Source organism: Amphiprion ocellaris, chromosome 5 (assembly GCF_022539595.1).
Source record: "Amphiprion ocellaris isolate individual 3 ecotype Okinawa chromosome 5, ASM2253959v1, whole genome shotgun sequence".
Classification (NCBI taxonomy): domain Eukaryota; kingdom Metazoa; phylum Chordata; class Actinopteri; family Pomacentridae; genus Amphiprion; species Amphiprion ocellaris.
The window spans coordinates 3,018,237-3,038,467 of NC_072770.1; the positions used below are offsets into that span (position 1 = coordinate 3,018,237).

Sequence of the window (20,231 nt, forward strand, 5' to 3'; positions counted from 1 at the left end):
CAAGGTGTCATCACAAACACAATAGTAGGTGGCAGCTGCAATGGGCAGTTAGTCGGTTCGCTTAACATAACTTAGACAGAATAGGGTCTATTTACTTTTAGTTATTTGGATGAATATAATTTGGAAAACTAGTCTGTCCTAAGTAGTGCTCTTAGGGTTTTGTGACGGATTTGTACAGTACTTTTTGGTAGAGATGCCATCAAGAAGTAAATGGCTAATTTTATCCAGGTTTTCATTACATTTTGTCTAAAGAACTGGGATTTTAGATTTAGATTTTAGATTGACCTGCCTTGACCAGATACAAGAATTTCCTTTGGGATTAATGAAGTTCTGTCTTCTGTTCTGTTCTGTTCTGTTCTGTTCTGTTCTGTTCTGTTCTGTTCTGTTCTCTTCTCTTCTCTTCTCTTCTCTTCTCTTCTCTTCTCTTCTCTTCTCTTCTCTTCTCTTCTCTTCTCTTCTCTTCTCTTCTCTTCTCTTCTCTGCCTTGCCTTGTCTTGCAAGTTATAAGTTTTCTTTTGCTAGGATGAGATGGAATGGGAACCCTTTTGTCCAGCATGTGCAATACTCATCAAATATGGTTGCGGTAATAATACTGCACATGAAAATTTTAATTATGAAAAGCTTGGTGGCTGGCATCTATACATTTTAGGGACCCAAATGTATACAGCAAAACAGTTGAGGCAAATGGACATTATTAAGGTAACATTTATTAAACTGACAACACTAACTAACTATGACCCAACAGTAACACACACTAAGACAAACAACAGCATAAAACAAAGTTGTGATGTTGATTGAGTTTAATCACAAGGACAAAACACAATATTATGTGTTGCCTGCTGACAATCACATGATTGCGATCCTACTACAAATTGACCGCTGGGGACCATGAATTTTTAAAGATTTCATCCGTCGGAAATCATACAAGGACTGAGCAGCCTTGGCAGAACACTGCCCTCTGTGAGTGCTTTTCTGGTTAACTAATGTGTTTTCCTGGTAGACATACAATCAAAACAAGACGAGACACAGTGTATGAAAATCAAACATTGATCCTCAAATGGTTGCAGGCCAAAAACAACTGCACAGTTTGCTTAATGTTTTAGAATCTAAAACATGTCATAATTAAACAAATCACAGTATTTTTTTTGTAAAACTTCACTTGTCACCAACACATCTTCACCCTTTTGGTCTTATTTTTTACATTGTCTCATTGGTGTTCATCCCCTGTCAATCTTTTTTCCCCATGTTCTCACTTAATGTTTCACAGAGGTAAGCTGCCAGTGAATTTATTAGCATATAAAGAAGGAACACAGAAGAGACAAAGGATGGCGTCAAGGAGGAGAAGAAAATTTAAATGAAAGAATTATTTCTAGACTAAGTATAATGTTTAGAACTGTGTCCATGGTGTAAGTCTCAGTGACAAAACAGGAAAGCTACAATAAGTAGAAACCACCATGAATTTTTGACCACAGGTGAAAATTGAAAATTAAATGAAATCTCAAAGTGCAGCATCTAAGGGCTTCTTAGAAATCGACAGAGACAAAGAGCAAAGGGAGCTACAGTCACCAGCAGGAGTTGAACCTTCCATTCATCCATCCATCCATTATCTATACCCCTCTCAATCCGGGGTAGAGTCATGGGAGGGCTGTGGAGTCTGTCACAGCCGACTTACGAAATCAGACAGAAACGCCAGACAGGTTACCAGTCTATCACAGAGCTATACATAGAGACAACCAAGTACACTAACATTCACACCTATGGTCAATTTAGAATCACCAATTAACCTCAGCATGTTTTTGGGAGGAAAACCCACACTGCACAGGGAGAACATGCTACTTCCACACAGAAAGATCCCAGACCCAGGCTGGGACGAGGCTGGGGGCCAGAGATCTTCCAGCTGTGAGGCACTCAGCTGCTGTTTTTGAAGTCACAACTAAACTTTGATGATGCAGATCATGTCATATTTTTAAAAGCTCAAGCTCAGCAGCTACTAGATGGTCCTGATGTAGTGTTATGACGACAGTATGTCTTTTAGTAGATAAAGTTACACTTTAGTCTCAATGATTCAAATAAAATGAACATCATTGGAATTCCTGCCCAATCACAGCATCTACTTAAGTGAACTGTTTCCTTCTCGTACCACAACTTTGGGGGATCTTGGTGCTATTTATTTTGTTTCCACTATTTTAATATGCCACCTGTTTTTTTATCTCTATTTACAGAAGTCCTGTTTTCTAGACCTTTGTCATGTATCAGTTTATCTCTCTCTTTTTTAGCTTCCTGTCTGTCTCCCTCCCTCCCTCCCTCCAAGCTGAAACACATTTCTGCACTTGGTTTCCATCTGTCAGGCTGGTGTTCCCATCACTGCTGAATTATGTCTCCCATAAAGGAAAACAAGACGAGTCAAAATACTTCACAAGGGCTGAAAAGTCAGTCAACTCTGCTTTTGCTGATGGCATCACAGAGATGCCTGGAGGCACACAGTGATCCAACATGCTGAAGAGTTCATTGTGGAACATTACTGTTAAAGTGAATGTCCCCACACACTTAAAACTCCCAGCTCGTCAATATAGTGCAGGTCTTTTTTTAGGATGGAGTACGAAAGAAGTGTGTTATAAGAAAAGTTTAACTTTCAATAAATCACAGATTTCCATTTGATGAAAAAGCCTTAAAAGCCTTTTTCTGAAGCAGCTATTGACCTTCCATGTGACAGTACATACAGCTTTTTGCAATACTGGAAACCAGCATTTCCCTATTGTGCTTCTGATATTATGAGCTGGTACAGTCACTATTGTCACTGAATGCTTGCAACTATGGGCAATTCATTATTTTTCGTTGCATTGCTTCATTCATTCTCGGTTTTTCTCTCGACTGTTGCTAAAGAAGAGGTATATTGGGTAGGTCAGGATTTTGAGCAATTATGGTTGGACTAATTGTCATTCATTTGGAGAAAATGAACAAAAAAAAGATCATAAATCTGGATGAGGTTCAGGTAACTGCCAAGCTATAAGTCATTTTGAAAGTGAGCATTAGTGACTTCATTTTTTGGCAAGCAGCAGCTGGGAGCTGGAGAAGACATGCCGGCAGTTTTATTGCATGTTGTGGCAGCCCTTACAGAAAAGCATGACATGCAAGAGATGAGCAGTACTTGTACGTGGAGAGGAGAAACATACCCAGTCAGCAAAGACTGGATCTGTTTGATAATAGGTATCGGGAAGCAACATGACTAAGTACTAGATGCAACCTGTTCAGTGAAGATTTCTGACAGACTTTTTTGGAGAGAGCAAGGTAGAACTGAGCTGAACACCAATGATATGCTGAACAAAAGGATCACCAGGAGCTCAATATGGGTTAAAGGTTGTCATGTCAATTTTTACCCAATTTCCAGTAGGGTCATCTGTCAGTAAGGGCAGGGACAGATTGGAATTACCAGCAGAGCAGTAGCAAGAAAAAAAACTTTCAGCGAATAATTTCACCAAGTTGGATAGATAGTATACAAATACTGCTAACTTTTATTACTGAGCATACTACAACACTATAGCTCCACTGGGTTTCATGTTTCAAAGGCTGTTTATTTGCAAATGCTGGTATTCTAAAGTGCTTGGAAGTGTTTTCCCTTCACTTGTACCCAATGAGAAGACAGTATCACAATCATGTTACCTTATACAACCAGCAAATTGACCACATTAACCCATTATATAATATGCTGGAGTGGCAGCAAATTTGCTTTCTGAGGTCAAAGAGAGGTGAACAATTGATGAAAAAGAGGTCATTTGTATGCATATCTGTTTCTACAGAATGAAATTTTATACCAGAACTATGATGTACTCAAATGCACATGACAAATTCATGACTGATCGATGAGCATTTTAACTGTAGTGTTAGCAAAAGTAGCTGAGACTGGCTTTCGCAAAGAAGTACATAACTCTGACTCCAAAAGACTGGGAGACTGGAGTTTCTTGGACGAATGCTTTCTGTACTTATTTCCGGCATTCCCAACAGCCAAAATGACCGTATCTATGCAGATGATGGTGAAAAAGTACCATCTTCTGAGCAAGTGAAATTCAGTGCCCATAGTATGGTCTGGGGGACTATATCTGCTTCAGGTCTCTCAATTCAATTCAATTCAGTTCAGTTCAGTTCAGTTCAGTTCAGTTCAGTTCAATTCAATTCAGTTCAATTCAATTCAATTCAATTCAGTTCAGTTCAGTTCAGTTCAGTTCAGTTCAGTTCAGTTCAGTTCAATTCAAACATTTTATTTATCCCCGTGGGGTAATTAAAAAGGGAATAAAGAGCAGCATCAACAAAGACAAGGACAAAAACAAAGAACATCAGACAATAAAACCGATACAAAGTTCTAAATTTAGAAAAACAAAGTTCTATAATTTAAAAACAAATTCTATAATTTAAAAACAAAGTTCTATAAATAAAAAACTAAATACTATTATTTAAAAACTGGTTATATAATTTAAAAACAAAGTTAAATAATTTAAAGTGATTGACATGTCAATAAAGTGCTCTGTGCTTCACTCTAAGGTGCTACGTACACTTAGTTGTGGGGTTTGTGCAATGTCTGGACAGGGAGGGGTTTAGAGTTCAGAAGCTGGACCTCTTCCTTCGTGTTCTGCAGCATGGACATCTTAGCCTACGGCCTGATGGGAGCCACTCAAACACTAATTGTAGTGCATGTGAGGGGTCATGTAGGATCCTGTGAGCAGTGTGAGTTATTTGCTGGTCGCAATACATAGAAAGGGCTCTAACAGGGTGTCCAGTGATTTTAGAGCAGACTCTGGTGATGCTGAGTAACCATGTGCGGTCCTGCAGATTAACTGAATTAAACCATGAGATGAAAGAGAATGTTAGCATGCTCTCAATGAAGGAGTGGTAAAAAGTCAATAGAAGTTTTTTGTTCACCCCAAACAAACTCAGCTTCCTAAGAAGATATTTTCTCTGGTGACACTTCTTGAGGATCTCCTCTGTGTTGGAGAAAAACCTCAGAAGGCTGTCAAATATGGTGCCCAAGTATCTATACTCCACCACCACCTCCACAGGCTCCCCCCGATGGTGGTAGTAATGGCCTCTGCCAGTTGTCTCTGCTTGCTGGTAAATGTCAAAATCACCTCTTTAGTCTTGGTTGGGTTCAGCTGGAGACCAGCGTCATCACACCAGGTGACAAAGTCCTGAAGAGCAGAACTATGGTGAAGGTTTGGTGCAGAAAGCAGAGAGAGCAGGACTATCATCAGCAAATTTAACCAGGTAACAATGAGGCTGGCTGGACCTGCAGTCATCAGTGTAAAGGATGTAAAGGAGTGGTGATAAGACACAGCCCTGCGGGAAGCCGCTGGAGGTGTGGAGGATGTCAGAGCGTAGGCCGTTAACAAGCACCCTCTGTGACCGGTTGGTTAAAAAGTCAGTAATCCACAAGGTGAGCTGGTGATCCAAGTTGAAGTGGATTACTAACTTCTCAGCAGGGAGGTGTGGCTGCATGGTGTTAAACGCTGATGAGAAGTCCGCAAACAGGAGCCTAGCAATGGAATTGGGGGTCTCCAGATGTGCATGGATGGTCTCCAATATGAATATTTTGGCATCATCCACTCCCCTGCCAGCCCTGTATGCGAACTGCAGTGGGTCCATAAAGCTATCAACAGACTTGATGATGAAATATTTAACAGTCCTCTCCATTGCCTTTGTCACCAAGGACGTCAGCACCACAGGCCTCAGGTCATTTAGCACCTTGATGCACAATGTGCACCCTCAGAGATGCACATTGTACTCAAGGTACTGTCAATGCACAATATTGTACCAACAGCATTCTGGAAAAGGTTCTACTTTCAGTTTTGGCCAGGAAGAAAAAAACTGGAGCCTGTGACTGAATGGAAAATGTTTCACAGACGTTAGGAATTGGTATTTATGCAAGATGGTGCCCCTGCTCACACTGCCCGTATGACTCAGCAGTGGTGTTCTGAGCGTCTACCTGGCTTTCTGCGTAAGGAGGAATGGCCACCAAACTCTCTTGACCTCAACCCAATAGAGAAATGTTGGAGAATCCTGAACAGTCGCATCGTTACCAATCCACCACTGACCACTATAAAACAGCTCAACTCTAGGGTTGTGTGGGACTGGGAGAAGATAGAACCATCCACACTCAAGAACTTTGTACATTCCATGCCTGAAAGACCGAAAGCCATTATCAAAGTGAAAGGAGGAAATACTGGTTTTTGAATAAATTGACTATATTGCATAGTCGGTCTTTGAGCTTTGCTTTTGTGGGGAGAACAGCCCTTTGGGACACAGTGTATTGTTAACAGAGGAAGTTGTCACAGTTTTTGGGATGAACTGACCAAACTTGTACCTGCAGCTAAATGACAAAAATACTTGTGTGTGTTTCAACAACCGCAGGACAAGATTACCTGATATATCCTCCTGAGACCCAGCCCGTTCATGTATGTCCTCGGTACTGGACATTTGTTTTTGCTCTATATCTTTTGACTCATTTTAGATACCCTACTAAATCCTGGTGTGTTCAGTGGAGAACATCTTGGCCTTTCCAATGATATCTTGTGACTTCAGTGGGATAATGGGAAGTTTGTTTTAATGCTGAGACAAAATGGAGACTGCAGCAAAAACTCGCCTGCCAGGAAAAGAAAAAAGTTAAGTCAAATATTGTTAAGGTATCATTGTTTTACATATGATAATCATATATTTTCTTGTTTTTGAACACATCAGGAATTATAAATTGGGGTCAGAGTTCAGATAAACCTTTGGTCAGGAAAAGCAATAGCCCTTTATGAATGTCAACTGTTATGGACATGAGAACGATTTAATATATTTTCTATGTAAAGTAGTTCATGTAATAAATAAATAGTTGTTTATAACTATGTTTCATTCAGTCTCTTAAATTTTACACTATTGTTATTTAATTTAGTTTCTCAAAGTTTCATTAGAAAATCAATCGGCATGTTTTCTTTTCAGCCTGTTTTGATTTCGAAGTTTTTTTTTTTTTTATGGTAAAATCGTTCCGTTGTCTACGACAGTGGACATGCTGTAAAATCTAAAAATCTAAAATACAGATTTTTTAAAATAAAATTCTAAACTCTGAGTTGTGCTTTTAGCTCCAAAAAGACAGGAAATAACAAAAAAACTTTTTTTTCCTCAGTTCTCAGGAGGATATGGACATGATGGATATTATCCTCTGAGTCCTCAATAGATGTCAAGGCTACTCAAGGACTCCCTGAGAGGTGTGGAAATATGATGGCTGTAAAGGCATCCAATTGATGCTTTTTTTCCCACAGAGGGAGTTAGTTTGATCCTGCATTAGACACGCAGCCACTGACACAATCACAGAGAGTACTCGTAAAATGCATCACCCCATCACCTCACACGGACAGCTCAATTGGTTGTTGCCATTCATTTAATCAACATACACACACAAAGAAACACAAGGCTGTGTGCACACATACACATTTAAAGGCATCTGTGTGATGACAGCAGCAGAATAGAAGCGACAAGGTTGTCCTCTGTGTCCTCTAAATGTGTTGTAGTTCACCATCATATCCAAGCAGAATAGTAGCTTCCGCATTTTATACGTAGTTTATTCACTGTATGGACTGACAATAGAAATAAAGACAATGGACGAATTCTATTACAGAAAACTGAAAAAGCCACTTATTTTATCTTCCTTCGTTGTGATACTGAGCCAGAAGCATTCCCACCCTATTGTCTAGAATATCACACTTCATTTCACAAGCATTTATTAATTACTACAATTAAGATTTTACTTTATTGGATGTGCATGCATTTCTCTGCATAAACAACCTATAGTGAGTACCTCATCAAATTTTTTTGGTTGCATTTTGTTGCTACTATTTTTTAAGGCATTTGTAAAATAGAGAAACCATTAAACATATGCTGTACTGCATTTAGTAGGCAATGGCTGAGGATGGAATGAATGAATGTTTTGATCAGAAAAAAACAGGTGTATTTTACATTTCTAAATTTGAAAACAGGTCAAAATTGACAAAAACATGAATAGCCTAGAATGTGTCTGAAGTCATACATAAAGCAAGTCTCTAAGACGGCGTCTTCCACCGTGCAACACTGTCAAAATTAAGAAAATCTTGTTTCAAAGTGATGCTGAAAACTGGCTTGTAAAGGTATCATCTCCAGCCTGGACAATTGTAATTCTTTATTATGAAGATGTCTCAGTAACTCTCTGGAAAACTTCCAGCTTGTACAAAATGCTGCAGCCAGGGTTCTGAGACAGGAACCAGTAATAGAAGAGTTGTCCATTATTAGCTTGTCTTCAGTGACTCCCTATAAAATCCAGAATAGAATTTAGAATTCTTCTCCTTAAATACAAAGCCATTAATTACCAAGCTCCACTGTATCTTAAAGAGCTCATAGTTTCAAATTATGCCAGCAGAATGTGTTCTGAGAGTGCAGGCTTATTTTAGGCTTGTAGAGTTTCCAGAAGCAGAATGGTCCTCTTCTGTGGAACCAGCACTTAGTTTCTGTTTGGGCGGCAGATGATGATTAAAACTGTTCTTTTTAATAACACTAATGATACATTGAGCACCTCTCCTTGACTCTTTGCACTCTCCATCTCCATGCATTTATATACTATCTTTGCATGTCTTTAACTATCTGTCTTTTCTTTATTTTGTGTTGTGCTTTCTCCTCTCTGTCCTTCTCCTTGTGCCTTTCTGCAAATACCTGTGGCCCTGGAACTGCATGTTATTGTTTTTTTTTTTTTCATCTGCATTTACTGGCTTCGCAAACATGCCCTGTAGTTAGTCTGGTTTGTTGTTCCTCATTTATTGTGTCTCTCCAATTTCCCTTCACCCCAACCTATCAAAGCAGATGTCATGCCACCCTGAGTTTAGTTCTCTTGATAGATAAATAGAATCCTACTGCAAGGAAGGAGGAACCACGAACCACACAAAAATAAATAAGTAATTAAAATCTTGTGAATTATTAAGCTTTTAGCAAGACTGAGTTTATTGACAATAGTGGTCTTTGCTAAGAAAATGGTATAATTTTTAAACAGTAGTGTTAACAATCAGTCAGAAAATTCTAAAGTCTAACGTGAAACGGTCAAGAATCAGCTACCACCTGCCATATCTTTTATTGTTTAGTAAGTGATAAGTGCCTTTTAACAGTAGTTTAAAGGCAAAAAGTTGCTTGCAGTTGGTAATGTAGAAAGACATCAGAAACAGGTTTCCCATTCACACTAAAATTACTACTTTAACATTAGACTTCCCTCTGCAAAGCTGTTGTACTTTCTTATGAACATCTGATGACATCAGACTTAACAACACAGAACATAAGAACTGCAGAAGACAAGCCACAATTGCAACATGAGCTATGCAGCAATAGTATAGCAAACAATCTCCCAGCTAAAATAGCTAACAAAGCCTACCAACCAATACTGTTATTGCTAATGCTACCTCACCCATCAGCGGTGTGACATACACCATTTCCTTGACGCAGCTGGTGGATGAGTTAGTGAAGCAAAAAGCTTTTTTGAAGCGCGATGTCTTCAGTTTGATTGAAGAGTCCTTAAAACCAATTCAGACGGCTATGGATTCCGTCTGAGCAATGATTGATACATCTCATAGTTGCAGAGACCACAAACAGAATTGGAATGCCTGACTGCGGTCACAGCTGCAGTTGCTTCTCTCCAAGCTCAGAGCCAAGCACTGTTGGATCATGTAGCCGGGATGACAATAGAAACAGATCGCACTGGTCCACTCTGAGAATAATTAGCATCCGGAGGGCAATAAGAATGGCAATGATCTGGTAAAGTTAATTTCGTAGCTCCTGGTAGAGTGCATGGTTCCTGAATATGTTTACTGAACCACCAGAGCTGGAGAGGGCTCATCATTTGCTTGACCCAAAACCAAAATATGGGAAACTAGCAAGGCCATTCATTTTGCACTTTCTTGACTTTTACCTGATTGAAGCAGTGATCAAAGTGTCATGTGGTGAATTCCTGGGGAGCAGTCCTGAGATTCTACCAAAGAAGTGCATGGTCTTCAACAAAATGAAGCAGGCCCTCTATCAGAATGAAGTTCACCTGCACTTGACTGGTGGTACTGTTTGAGGCACAGACATTCAGCCTCTGTTCACCTTGAAGAAGGTCAGGAATTCTACAATCATTGGGTAGTTCTGTTTACCTTCATTCATTCAAAATAGAATCAATTGATCTTACTGAACTTCCTATTGTCAACAAGAAAATATCCAATCATAAATTAAATTTAACTATGCTGCTGTGATACAAGATCTCTTCCTCTCTCTTAACCCAATTCCACATGGTAACCATTCCTTCCATTTGTCTATAGATGGCTTAAGGTGTTTGGGAATTAATATGACAAAAACCCTTTCCAAAGTATGTCAAACAAAGTTAACAACCTTCATTAAAAAATATTAAAAAATGATTTTCAGAATTTAGTTCTGTTGACCTGTCACTGGCAGTGGGGATTACCTGTATAAACATAAACATTTTATTTATTCATTCATTTACTTTACCAGATTCCTCTAACTCTGTCCGTGTCCCTCAAAATCATTCTGTCAGTCAGGACTCCTTCAGTAGACTCCTGCTGTCTGTAGGTGGATTTGGTTGACCAGATTTGCTTCATTGTCACTGGGCAGTCAATATTCAGATAAAGACCTAAAACATTCTGGGCTCCCAAACACTAAAAGCTTCATGCCCATTGACTTCCATCCCTGCCTGTATATTTCAGTTGCATTTCTTACTCTACTCTATACTCTACAAATCTGGTTGCAGTTTTTAACACCACTGCAGTCTTAAAGATTATTCTAATTTGGACTCTATTGATAGCAATCATCTTTTAGTCCCCATAAGAATTTAAAATGCCTTGGATTTGTGAAAGAGACTCAGTTTCTCCAAATTTAAAGATCTCTATGCTGGGGGCATCTTCTCTTTCTCCAGAATACACCCTTCTATCCATATTTTGCAGTAGAAACTTCATTCAATGTTTAAATGGCTCACAAGGCTTTGACTGTTAATCATTTAAATATGTGGTGGGATATCTTTATGGTTTTTATGCAGTCACAGTTTAAGTATTAGGATATTTTTTAATAATCCTGTGATGTCATCCACTCTCACTTCTGACCAGAAGAGTTTTATTTAAAAAGTGCAGTTAGCTTCAATTTATACATATAAATGTAAGCCTTTTGGTCCCCATTAGGTCTGGAGCTTATCCCAGCTGACTTAGTGCAAAGGCAGGGTAAACAGGAGAAAGAAAGAAAGAAAGAAAGAAAGAAAGAAAGAAAGAAAGAAAGAAAGAAAGAAAGAAAGAAAGAAAGAAAGAAACAGAAAGAATGAAAGAAATGCCTAGCCTGGCACAGGAGTGTAAGCTTACAACTTCTTCATTCAGTGCTCCGATACATTCCATGCATTTTAATTTTCAAATACTTGAAATACACACACACACACACACACACACACACACACACACACACACACACACACAGAGAGAGACAGAGAGACAGAGAGAGAGAGAGAGAGAGAGACAATACCAATACCACTTACTGCTGATAAAATTGCTTTTTCTTGTGAGTAATACGACTGTACAACATATCATTAATTTCCATCTTCATTTACCCACTTCAAGGCTGAGAGCTCTCTGATGGTGACTGGTGTTGAATGGTAAAACAGGTCGACAAGGAGCAACCAAATTAGGTACGCCTCTCTCATCGATAGCGAGCCTTGACATTGTGCAGGTCTGAAAATTAATTTCCAGTCAAATGTGAGTGTGTGTGTGTGTGTGTGTGTGTGTGTGTGTGTGTGTGTGTGTGTGTGTGTGTGTGTGTGTGTAAATGGTATAAGACGAGGTCAGGAGATTGTGTGTCAAGTAGGGGATAGAAAATGAAAAAGTCTTTCAGGCACTCTGGTATTTCAATTGTCCAGTGGTCAGGGAGCATGGTCCAATCAGTTTTCTCATGAAAATGTCACAGTCAACCTTTTAAAACCATAAAGCATATAACTAGTCATTAAGTGAAATGAGAAACATACATCACTGTAAGGATTATATCATATAATATGTGGTTATATTGCACATCTAAGGAAAAGTCTTAGCAGCAAAGCTTCTGTGTGGTAAATATGGACTGTAAATCCAGTCTTATACTGACTTGACTGGTTAATATAGTTAGTTATATTTATAAAATAATCATTGTGATTTATACACAAATATACTGGGGAAAACACCTTTATGAAGCTACACTGCAATGTATGCTCAATCATATTTAAATATAGCTTTGTATGTTGCCTTTCTAAAAACACTAGCTATTGTAGAAGAGAAGAATCAATATTTTATGTTAGCTTGATTTTGACTGCTCATAGGCCTACATTTAGTTATGCAAGGGTTGTTGTTGACAAAGTGCACATAGGCGCCTCCAACGGTCCATGGAGGTGCCACAGCTTCCGATGAAGTCCTATTAGCTTATTAGCTGTGGCAGATCAAATAGCTAAGTTCATTCACTGAAACTACAGTGTCCAAGTTTCAGTGTCCAAGTTTCAACAAGTAAAAATGAAAGCAAAACTAGTTGAATGTAACAGTTGTGGCTAGCAGGAGCCAGTTTGCATGCCTTTTGCTGACAAAGGTGCACACAGACCTTAAAGTGTTAACAGGTGCTGAAGTGTGGCTGACTGCATCAAGCTGTTTGGAATAGACCTCACCATGCCAGTCCTTAGTGCCATGGCAGTCCCACGGCCACGCGCCATCAAGTTCCCAGTTGACCAGTCCAGCGTCCCAGCCACATCCGAGAGGGTTGACAACATCTCACCTATAACCACCTCCACCAGCTTCAAGTACCAGGCCCTGCTAGAGTTAGCTGACACTTCCCCAGGTAATGACAGTGCTACCTGACACTTCACCTTGTATACAGACAAATCCAGAGTCAGCTGATACTTTCTCTGGTATAGAGACTGCTCAAGAGTCAGCTGACAAGTCTTTGCTCCCAACTGATCCCTTCTGTATTTGGCTCCATCTCACCACCTCAGCTGGCCTCCTGCCCAGCCTCTAGAAGGGTTCTGTCTCCACTGTTGTCAGCCTCCAGTCCGGCCTCCCGAAGAGTTCTATCTCTGCTACCGTCGGCCTCGAGCCCGGCGTCCCAAGTTCTTCTGTCTCGGCTGCCATCAGCCTCCAGCCCAACCTTTCAAGAGGTTCTGCCACCGGCTTCCCAAAGGGTTCTATCTCCTGTCTCTTGTGAGTTTGTGTCAGTTTCTGTTGTTAACTTAGTCTTTAGTTTGGTTTGTTTGCTTGCTCGTTGTGCCAAACCCACTCCCCTAGTTTGTTTGGTTTCCTGTTTTTGATCCCTGTATATTGTAGTTCATCTGGTTATTTCATATTTTGTTAAAAAAAAAACTACTTCATTAAGTCTCTGATCTCTTTGTCCTGAGTAGTGTCTGCACCTGGGTTTTCCATATAGTTATGACAGATTAACTATCATCAGTGATGCGCAGTCACAGGCTGAGTGTGTGAATCTTTGCCTTTCTGTGTCTTTGTCTCTTGTAATTCTACATTTATTGAGTCTTCCTCAGATGACACTTGATGTGTCAGCACCCTGGTTTTTATCTGCCATTCTGATCAGGCAGAGGGCAGAACAGCCGAGGCCCACTGAGGTCCTGATATGAGTTTGTCAGACCTCTAGAAGACGTGACTGGAGTAACTAATTTGGACAGGTGGAAGTTTAGGAAACTTTGGAGGAGTCATGAAAGACCAGAGAACAGCAGGGAAAGAGTGTGTATACATGTGTGTTACTGGGGATGATACACACATAAAAATGTAAAGGATATTTCATGTAACGATCATATTTAAAGTGGCTTTTAGTTACCACAAAAAAGCACTGAATTGGAGTTCACTTTGATGTTGTCCTCACTGTCTTGTTAGCACAATATTATGCAATATTAGCCAATATTAGCCAATAAGTCCCAAGTTGTGGAATACAAAATAAAAAATCTTACTATGACATAAAGGTAAAATACTCACCAGTATTTCAGCCTGCTGTCTCTTTATTGTTTTCCTCTCTTGCCTAAATCCTACCCACCATTACATCAGCATCTTATGTAAGAGCTGCGATCGAACATGTGCAGGGGGACAACAGAAGAGCATCGGTAGATCTTAGCATCTGCTGCAGCAACACTAAGTGAAACTGTCACTGGGTCTGTTTTACCCACAAGCTCCTACACTCTCTCAGGCACAACGGGTGACCAATTAGGGTTAGAGGAGTGAGTGGAAATATTGAAATAAATAAACTGAAAGATCATTTGTGGCCCAAGGCTGGTGTCGCATGCATGGTGAAAGATTAATGCTGCCCCTCTGAAAAACTAAAAGCGCTAAAGGGACAGAGGAAATGGCTTTCTTCTCTTCTGAACCAGTAGTAAAATAAAAAAGGGCCTGGAAATGCCTGCAGGCCAGAAGAGCACTGAGGAGAAAGGAGGAGGAGAGTGGCAGGGAAAGGAGGAAAATGAGGCAAAAACTGAGAGTGAGGAAAGCGAACATATTGCACTGGCTATGGAATAGAACTGCATTCAGACAGACACACCCACACATCGACACAAATCAAATCAACTGTACACCAGGAGGTTTAAACATTCTGTCTATTCCAAAACAAAAACAGCATTCAGCTCAAAGCAGCTGAGTGGCGAGTACAACATAACTCTGTCGTAGACGTAAGGAAAGTAGGGTCATCAAAATATGTATCTTCATACACCTATCAAGACAACAGGTAAACAGAGAAAGTCTTGACTTTGCACTGAAAGCTAAAGTCTCCGGTATAGGCCTGCTTCAAAATGACATCTAATTTTCTCACAAATTTAGCCCATATCGACAACAATAATAAATTTTACATTAATTTCAAGCCAGAGTCTCGGACTTTTAAATATAAATCAATACTCATTACATTTCCCATGCCACACAGGCTTAGTCAGTGCTGATTGAATCCATCAGTGTCAGGTAAAACTGTGCATTTAGCAGTATACCATATTTTGATATCTGGCAATATTCCCACACTAGGGCACCAGTTGGCATGTGCTTTACACAATGAAGAAGGAAGAAACTGTTGTGAGACAAAGTATGCTACTAGAAAAATCAGTGAATACATCAATGACAAGTTTCTTATGGTCCAGTTATAATTAACAGTTGATAATAAGGCATACATCACATATTTGTGAACAGAAGTTTACATACGCTTGTAAAGACTGTGGATATCATGGCTGTCTTGAGTTTTCAATGACTCTTAGAACTCCTAATTTTCTATGACCCAATCAATTAAACACATGCATCTTTGACACAAAAAAAACAATCATGCATTTTAGTTTTTTCATACATTTATCATCTGGAAATATGAGAAATATGACAAAATCGGCCGTGTCTAAAATATACATCCAGGAATGTTACATTTGGTGAAATTTCCCTTGGCAATTTTCACCTCAAGTAGGCCCTTTTGGTAGTGGCTGGTAGTGGTTGCCTTTGACTCCTCTTGACAGGACTGGTGCAGTCCAACAAATTTTTTTTCATCCAGAAGGCCTTTTTTTTTGTCTATGTGATCATTATCAAACTTCAGTCTGGCTTTAAGATTCCGCCTCTATAGAAGTGGCTTCATTCTTGTACAGCAACCTCTCAGTCCATGGTGATGTAAAACATGCTTTACTGTGAACACTGACATCTGTAGCATATTCTTATTCATTGCAGACCTGCTTTTTGGTCATTCTTGGTTGACTCTTGACCATTCTGACCAGTCGTCTCTCAGCAGCAGGTGATAGCTTGCGTTTTGTGGTCATGGCAGTGACACAAATGTGCCATTCACTATGCATTTAAAAACAAAAATTTGAACAGATAATTTTGAGATCTGTAGCTGCTTTAAAGTGGCTTCAGTCTTTCCTAACTCAAGTAATTCAATTGTATGCTTTGTTAGATCTGTGCTCGGTTACTCCAAAGTAAGAGACAAAAGTTCCAAAGTGTAAGGTTAGCACTTTTTTTTTAGTAGACTTAGTGCGTATATATATATATATATATATATATATATATATATATATATATATATATATATATACACACACTGGAAGAAGGTATCATGACCTGACGAATCAAAATTTGAAATCTTTGGTTTGTCACGCAAGATTTTTGTATGCCGTCGAGTAGGCATCGACTCCTCTATGTTGTTTAACATAGAGGAGGAAGCGTGATATTCTGCGGCTGTTTTGCTCTATCCAGGGTCAGTGACTTGCACAGAATGAGAGGAACCCTGAACCAAAATGGCTACGACAGCATTCTGCAGCGCCATGCAGTACCCTCTGGTAAGTGCCTAGTTGGTCAGGAGTTCATCCTACAACAAGACAGGGGCCCAACACATAAGTCCAAGCTATGCCAGAACTTCCTCAGAAAAAAGGAACAAGCTGGTGAGCTTGAAAACATGGAGTAACAGCACAGTCTCCAGACTTAAACCCCATGGAGCTGGTTTGGGATGAACTGGACAGTAGAGTGAAAACAAAGCAACCTACAAGAACCACACATTTATGGGAACTTCTGCTACAGAGTTGGAAGAAATTTCTGAAGAATATTTGATTATATATACACACACACACACACACACAGATATATATATATATATATATATATATATATATATATATATATATATATATATATATATATATATATATATATATACTGAACATCCAAAAGCTCACTGTTTCCGTTCAGGTCCTTTCACATTAATTACTTGACATTAAAAAAAGTACACATATATAGACACATACCTGAATAGGCCCAGTAGGTCTCCTCAGTGGTTGCTCTACAGTGTCGTGTCCCACTGGCAGCAGACCTGCGAAGGTTTTTGATAGGGGTTTGGGACTCTGCTTGGCTCCCTGTCAGCGCTGTGGGGGAGAAGAACAGGCCTGGTTAGCATAAACTGCAACAGTACTTTAGCAGAATTCTGTAGCACTGCCTCGATACCTGCTGGGCAAAATGACAGCCAACTGTGTCCTTAGCTGCCTTACCATGCAAGCTGCCTCATGATAAAAATAAGTGGGATGAAAGGTCAGCAACAAAGAATAACTATGCTGTGAAAACACACACACACACACACACACACACATATATATATGTGTGTGTGTGTGTATATATATATACATATATATATATATATATATATATATATATATATATATATATATATATATATATATATATATATATATATATATATATATATATATATATATTAATGCTGTCAAAATTACCGCGTTAACACAGATTAATCCAGCACCATAATTAATCAGATTAAAACTTTTAATGCAATTAATGCATCTGCAGCGCAGAATGACTCAAAATTCCTGACTCTGTCAATGCATTTCGGTTATTTTAAGTTTGCTGGGCCTTTTTTACCAGTGCAGCTTTTCCAGTGTTTATGGCACTATTAGTTTATCAGCTCAGGAAACACACAGACCAATTTGGTACGAGTTCAGCCATCCCATGTGACGCTACTCAGCCAATGAATTGATCTCTGCATTCCAGCCGCTAAACCTCACAGCTGAGTTCAGAAAACAGGTGAGGGACAGATGAGAGGAGGACGGACAAAAAGATAAATAAGAAAAGCACTCAGAGAGTGCAGTGGTCTGCCAAGACTGTTCATTCCTCAATTTGTGTATTCAGAAATCACAGCAACACAGAATCTGGCCGTTTAATATAGATCAACTCACAAACTAACTAAACAAACACAAAATTTCCTTGCGTGAGCACAGGTGTGTGTTATACATGCACACGTTAGTGTAGTACAGATACCGAATTGCGTGACCGAAATATGTAATGGGTCGAGTGAATTGATGCAGGTAACTGACACAGCGTTTACTTGTTGTCATGGTTACAGTGACGCCGTGCCGGCCGCTATATCTCGCAATGGAAAATCCTTATCGAATCTGTGGATCCAGACTATAAGCTGCATCACTGCCAAATGAGCCTCTAATGAGGTGGTCCTTGTGTCATTTCTGATCTTCGCCGAAAATTTCATCCAAATCCATTAGTCTGTTTTTGAGTAATGTTGCAGACGGACAGACAGATTCACAGACAAACATACGCCGATCGTCACAGAACTCCACCACGTAATAAACAAATCGACACCTTGAGGAAAGTCGCCCTGCACATGTTGACTATGTTTGGCTCAACATACAGCTGTAAGCCAGCTTCTCAATTATGAATATAATCCAAACTAAATCTGGTTCCAGACTCACCAATGAGCTCCAAATATGTTTGAGAATAACCCTGACACCATTCAGACCACGATTCAGAAAACTGACAGCTCAGTTCTCCCATTAAGCAGCAGGAATATAAGGGGAGTGATATAAGACAGAAAAAAATGTAAAAGTGTTCAACTGTTTAAATTTTCTGAGATTTAGGTTTTGTTAAAGATGTATGTAAGTTGGTTCAGGTTGTTCAGTCATTATTTTTCCACTTTATTTTCACATGTACAGTTATATCAAAAGTTATTTATTAATAAATGTCAAAACGTTTCTGAACTGTACTGAATTTTTTTGATTTGACAGTCAGTTATTGATTACATGCAAACACTAATAAAACTACCAGGTTACATCAACATATATCACACTAACTCAAGTTAGACATTAAGATTTTCTGGACCTTTGCTTTAATACATTTTCTCTGACTGGACCTTTTTGAATTTTAGTTGAATATCCCTGCGCTAAACAGCATGTTGGCCCTCTTTTTGAATACAAAAAAAACACCCAAAGACAGAACAGTCCACCAACTTACAGTAATATGCAGACTCTGCAGGAAAGAGTTTTCTTTTCACTGAAGCACAGGTGTTTAATAAACATGTTAAGTGCAGATATATTCCCTTCTTTCTTGAATCTGTTTGCTCATGCAAAACGAAACGCGATTAATCAGATTAAAAATTGAAATCGTTTGACAGCACTAATATATGTGTGTGCGTGTGTGTGTGTGTGTGTGTGTGTGTGTGCGTGCGTGCATGCGTGTGTGCGTGCGTGTGTGTGTGAGGCTCTGTGATCTGGCCTTGCTAAAAGGAAATGGCTGACTGGAATTATTTGAGGCCTGCTAAAGCCCCACTTTTACTTTCCATCCTTAGCATGTCTTGCAAAGTTCAACCTTTTTTACAGTTCACTTTGAGTAATAATATTTTGAGCATTCTTTGCAAGAGTAATCAAGCACGGTCAGGGCATTAATTTTGAATTATATTCAAATAAAGCAAAATCCACCAGTTATGCACTAACCCTTTTGATACTGATACTCAGCTTAGGCTGTATACTCAGAGAGAATTATTGTGGACAAGGGAAAAAGCTTGAGAGTCAGAGGGGCTTTCTTTGGGGAATATTAGAACAACACCACCTACATACAAGTGAATGCTGCACTACTTTTTAATCACAGAACAGGACATTTTTCTTCTGCACAAACAGACCAATCCATAGGAGTATGTGGAAGTAAACAAGAAAGTAATAATAATGTGGTGACATCCGGAATTAACTTCGACATCAGTAAGTTGTTGTGTAGGTAAAAGAGTTTTCTTTTTAGCTTCTGTACAGTTTTTTCAAAAATATACAACCCTTGAGTTTGTGTACCTATACAACTAAACTACATTCTGAATGGTGTTTGGAAGGAAACACATTTTCTCCTGGCAACTTAACGGTATGATGTACAGTAGTAGCAAACATTTCCATTTTCAAAGAGTCACAAAGCTCATATTGGGAATTGGGACAGATGCTGATAGCTAAAGTCAAACACATGAACAGAAGCTTGTGGAACGCTACCCAAAGTTTCTAATTGAGGTGAACATGGTCAAAAGACATTTCACCAAATATTAGAATCACTGTATGTCTATTGTTGACCTAGCAGATTTTGTCATATTTCCAGAGGACACGCATTGTGGAGCCAAAATGCATGTTGTTTTGGTGACAAAGACGCACGTGTTTCAGTCATTCTATCATAGAAAATTGTCAAGATTGCTTACATTGTCTCTATGAGTGTATGTAAACTTTTGATCACTAATCTAAGCTAGATACCTTAACATGTTAAAATTTCAACCAAATCCAACCTCGTTTGAACCTTCAGTTCGATGACGTAGTTGATTTAACAATGAAAAGTGTTCAAACCTGGGTGAAGACTGGGCTATTGACTTCCGCAGAGTATTTATACATACATTCATCTCAGGTTATCTGATCTTTGGCCATGTAGATC

General features: G+C 39.2%; 1 protein-coding gene across 4 annotated transcripts in view; it reads right to left on the bottom strand.

Annotated features, from left to right (window-relative positions):
• The window catches only part of LOC111578637 (receptor-type tyrosine-protein phosphatase gamma-like), a 413,908-nt gene that overhangs the window by 295,993 nt on the left and 97,684 nt on the right, over window positions 1-20,231 (bottom strand). For all 4 annotated transcript variants that reach the window (XR_008601705.1, XM_055010623.1, XM_055010621.1 and 1 more), the window contains exon 2: window positions 16,784-16,900. Coding sequence is in view for 3 of the 4 variants with exons in the window: in XM_055010623.1 (XP_054866598.1) it covers window positions 16,784-16,900 (117 nt within the window). In the remaining variant the exon portion in view is untranslated. The remainder of the gene's footprint in view (window positions 1-16,783; window positions 16,901-20,231) is intronic.